The following is a 4,991-nucleotide window of genomic DNA, read 5'->3' on the forward strand; positions in this document are numbered from 1 at the left end:
TTTTTTTTTTTTTTTTTTTTTTTGAGACAGGGTCTTGCTATGTAGTCTAGGCTGGCTTCAAACTCACAGCGATCCTCCTGCCTCAGCCACCCTAGTGCTGGGATTACAGGCCTGCGCCACCACAGCCAGCTTGTCCATCTTGAAACTACAGTCAAGATATGGTTTTAGAAGGCATAAAGCCACTAGACTAAGACAGACAGGAGGCGACGACAGACTATGAGGAGACAAGCAGTAACTGACTTACAGGACTCAAGACACCTGAACTTTAAGGTGTCCATAAGGAAAACTGAGACAGAACTTGATTTAAACAATACCAACAGAGTCAAACACTGGCACCTAAGTGACCTTTGGGAGCAGCAGGCAGGGTGAGGCAGAAAAGGATGAGTTGAGAGTGACCTAAAAAGCAATTAAATCCCTCAGGGCCAGGGATTTAGCTCAGTGGTTCCGCCACCGACCTTTCAAGTGTAAGATCCCAAGTTCAAACCCTGGTACAAAACAGAAAAAGAAAAACAAAAACCCTCAGCCGCTGTCCTCTCCATTCCACTCCAAGAGTACTCCCTCCCTTCCCTGCCGGGAGATCGGATTTTCCCAGGGAAAGGATCTGGACCACTGTCAGGCCCAGGAGGACAGGGACTGAGAAGACAGAGGATGAAGAACCAGGATGTGTGCAGAGGCGCCCAGAGCACAGCAGTCAGGAGGCTGAGGGGGCACTCACAGGGTCTGGAGAGTCCCTAATACTCGGCCAGCAAGGTCCTTCACAGGTCTCCTTCTCGTTTAGAGGCTACACTGAGTGAAACAGACCTTCCTATCAGCCTTCTAGTTCTCTATGTTTAAAAGATGATGAGATCCCCGAGAAAAAAATTCCAAAAGGAAATGTAAGAACCAAAACAAAAATAAAACTTGAAAGGAAGAGAGCTTTATCAGAAGGGGGAAATAAAAGCACCTAAAAAATCAGTAATAATCTTCGTAAAATAGATGGTGTTGCAACCGAAAAATAAAAATGTAAGGTTATCTTTTAAAATAAGAAACATTCAGAGAATAACAAAAGCAAAAAAAATTCTCAGAACTTGAAGTATGATAGTGGAAATTAAACTTCAGTGGATAGGTAGAAGATGAAAGTGATAAAATCTCTAAGGAGATAAAGCAAAAGTATAAAATCATGGAAGATACGGAAGAAAGTCAGAGGTAGTCCAGGAAATCCATTAATGCAGGCAAAAGAAAAAAAGCCAGGGAAATCGCCCATCACTTCGGGACCAAGGTGCTGCGGCGGAAGGGTGCGTGTGCTGAATGGCAGCGGAATGGGCGGAGCAGATGACACCACACTTCAGACGCTGCTGACGAACCCAGCCCGTGCTCGCGGTTTCTAAGGCAGTGAACAGAAGGGAAGGAAATGAGAAGTCACACAAAGGCTCGGGAAGCACAGTGGCTTCACTGCCTGCTCAACACCAGGAGCTGGAGGGCGACAGCACGCGGTTCTGAAGGACAGCGGCCGCAGCCTCAGTCACGGTACCCGCGGAGGAACCAGAGGCCTCAGCAGGTTGGGGGGCATGGGCAGGGCCTGCAGGAGCCTGTCCCCCAGGCCAGCACCCTGGCAGCCCAGATGCGGGGACCCCACCCGCAGGCAAGCAGCTGCAGTGCGCCTGTGCCGACAGCGCCCAGCACTCCAGAAAGAAAACCACAAATATCCAACAAAGATACTATCTTGAGATGAAAAGGAATTTTGACTAAATTAATGATAAGGCACTGTAAGTGGCATGTGCAAACAAATTAATGCTAAGCATTAAGTATTTAAATGACAATCACTAACCACAAGAGATTAAAAAATAAGAAGTTGGGCCTAGCTGAACAAGAAGTGAGCACAAAGCCTATCCCGAAGCCCTTCTCCAAAAGGGCACAGCCCACTGTGCCACACAGGAAGCCTGACACTGTACAGGGCAGAGGGCGAAAGTGCTTCAGCCAGCAGTCACCTAATGACACGTTCTGACAAACACAGACGTAAAGACAAACATTTTCAACACAAGCTGTTTTTAGTATGGGGAACTGAACTCAGGGCCTTCTCGGGGAGCTACATCCCCAGTTCCTTCTTTTCATATCTGGAGACAGGGGCCCGCGCTCAAAGGGGCTGTGTTGAGAACTTGCTAAGTTCAGACATGCGCGCCTCATGCCTCAGCCTCCCAGAGGGCTGGGACTACAAGCGGACACCACTGTGTCTGGCTTCAGTGTAATTTTTAAATAATAATCTCATGTAATTATTGCAATTTGAGAGGGAAGAAAGAGATTCGTTTTCAAAATCAGCAACAGGAGCCAAGGGAAAGCTGAGTACTGTGCACCCAGAGCGCCTCACGCATCCACAGAGTGTGGCCTGAAGTGCTCACCTTTCCACAGCGAGGCTGCCACAAGGCACGGCCATGGCTCCCTTCTTCAGCCTCTCCTGGCACACTCTTGTGCAAGCATGAAAACAGCACAGGGACAGTGAGTCACAGTCCCTTCCTGGACTATTCTGAAATTCCAAAACCAGTTACCCTTGTACTGCATATTGGTCACTTGCTAAATGGATGAGACTGTGCCTGCCAGCAGTCTGGGAACTTCTATAAATGCACAGACCCTACGAGAGGCAGATACTCCATGAGGTTTAAGAGAGGCAGGGAGTCACAACAGAAGCCACCGCAGCGGGGACTGGACCTGCCACCCTTTAACCCGGACACTATGGCCTCGCTCTTCTGATTTGTAATCCAGAGAACATCGGCTCAGTGTCTGTTTTCTCTCGAAGAAGTAAAGATCTCTGTGATCTTTCCATGAATCTTTTTTCTTTTTGCAGGACTAGGAATGGAGCCTAGCTCTGCACTGAGCTCCAGCCCCGGCCCTTTTTATGTCTTCTTGCGAGCCTAGGCTAGGCTCGAACTTGAGTTCCTCCTGTCTCTCCCTCAAGAAGGCACAGGGCAGGAGATGTGACACAGCCAGAGGGTCACAGGCACTCAGTGTCAGGCATGGGCCAGGACACAAAAGAACAAGGGGCTTGGCCCCTCTGCAACCTCCAAAGTTGGCCACAGACCTCTCCAATGCCAGCACAGCTTTGGCGAATGCCAGCAAAGCACCACAGCGGACAGGAAAAGGGCACAGACTGAGGCACAGGGGATGGATACACCAATCCTCCTGGCACCCCAGATGCCCTCAAGGCAGGACTTACTAGGCCAAGAAAACACCATAGGTGAAAATGCCTTAAGAAAGTATAAACACTACTGAAAAGTTGGTCACACTAAAATCTGGCCATATAAAAACTGTTCTACAACAACGTTATTAAATTGGCAAGGATCTAAGTTTAAGCAAAAAATAAAATCTGCTTGTGAAAAGAAGCAACTGGAGGGGAAATGTAATAAGCAGTCAAAGCGGCTACGTCAAACACGGTAGCATCCAGAAGACATCGCCACTACACACTCAGTAAGGACTGGGTTTAAACACAGACTCTGGCCCTGCTGAGTGAGTCCCAGACCCGCCCTGGCCACTGGCCTGGCCGACGTGAGAGCCTCACACAGTAAGGAGACCAGAAAAACAGCTTCTCCTGGTGTTTACAAGGAAGGAGCGAAGGGCAGAATGTGGGCAAACAATTTCCGCAAAGGGTGATGCACTTTAAAATTTGATTATTCACAATTATTATAAATATGATTTATTTATCTTAAAATTTCAGCAATATTTTGGTTTTCCTGGGGAAAATTTTTGTCAGTGCTATCATGTAGGTTGTAAAATTAAGTAATAAAAACCACACTAGAGCTTCTGAGTCCTTCGGCATCTGAACGTCTAGACACTGACATGCAACGCCACACCCGTGGGTTTCTTCCTGGGCTGGGCACACAGGCAGCTGCTTTAAATCAAAAGACTCCCCTGCTCGCTTCGGCAGCACACAGACTGAAATGCAGAGGCTCCAGCTTCTCTTTCAAAGTGGCAATTCTAAGAAAGCCTCCCATCTCAGTATCGGTCAGCACTCTGGGGACACACACACTGTCCGGCAGGGTCACAGAAGGGCCTGCTGTCATGAAAATGTGGGAGACTGCTGCTCTTCACTGATGTCGAAGCTGGAAAACCTCACTCTGTGCAGCTAAATCCCTAAGGACTCAGCTGCCCTCTCACGCCACCTGCAAGGCTGCATAGAATTATGCAAAACCCTGCAGCGCTCAGACGATCCCCTCGCTGGTCTCTGAGCAGGAAGCTGACGGACCACACTTACCTTTCTGTGGTAAATGCTCCCAAGTCCTCTCTCAATATCCGGCAGCTTCTGCAGGAGGCTTTCGAGCTGGGGGAACACGCTGGACTCTGAGCGCAGCACTTCGGAGACAGCGTCGAGCCGAGCATTTATCGCGCTGTAAGGAGAGCAGCGGCAGGGTCAGGGGCCGAGGCCCAGGCCAGGCGGGCAGAGGAGGCACTGCACGGCCCCGTCCCTCCTGCACCCCCAGCCTGGAGGTGCAGCGCTGGATCCTGGAGGCAAACAGCAGCTGCTCCACCCCACCCTTGACGTCTGGGCACCCCCGGGGGCAGGACCGACAGCCACTACCCAGGGCCCACAGCCCACCCAACTCCCCCACCCTCTCCTGGCCTGGCAGCTGTGCAGTGGCACTGGCGGTGCTCTGGGGACCCCAGCCCAGGAAGATGCCCTCACTCCCTGTGGGTTGCTGGCTGAACCCCGCAGCACAGCAGAGTGGGGCTCCCCACGTCCACACCCAGGATGAGCCTGCACTGGGTCTGTGAAACCGGACAGGCCCACTGCAAACAGCACGGCTGGCTGGTGGGATGGCCGAACAGCTCCAGGGTTCGGCCACAGTGGAGACTCAGTGGAGACTGGGGAACAGCACAGACGCAGACGATGGCAAGGCCTAGTGGTGCACACCTGTCATCCCAGAACTCTGGGAGGCTGAGGCAGGAGGATCACAAATTCAAGCCCAACCTGGTATTTTAGCGACTCAGTGAGAACCCTGTCTTTAAAAAAAAAAAAAAAAAAA

At 50.6% G+C, this 4,991-nt stretch overlaps 1 protein-coding gene across 1 annotated transcript in view; it reads right to left on the bottom strand.

The window, feature by feature from the left end:
* The window catches only part of Msh3 (mutS homolog 3), a 107,876-nt gene that overhangs the window by 46,986 nt on the left and 55,899 nt on the right, over positions 1–4,991 (bottom strand). Inside the window, exon 15 of the mRNA XM_033765680.1 lies at positions 4,223–4,355. Within this exon, the coding sequence (XP_033621571.1) occupies positions 4,223–4,355 (133 nt within the window). The remainder of the gene's footprint in view (positions 1–4,222; positions 4,356–4,991) is intronic.

The sequence above is a fragment of the Fukomys damarensis genome, unplaced genomic scaffold (assembly GCF_012274545.1).
Source record: "Fukomys damarensis isolate Sample0158 unplaced genomic scaffold, DMR_v1.0_HiC HiC_scaffold_3, whole genome shotgun sequence".
Taxonomy (NCBI): domain Eukaryota; kingdom Metazoa; phylum Chordata; class Mammalia; order Rodentia; family Bathyergidae; genus Fukomys; species Fukomys damarensis.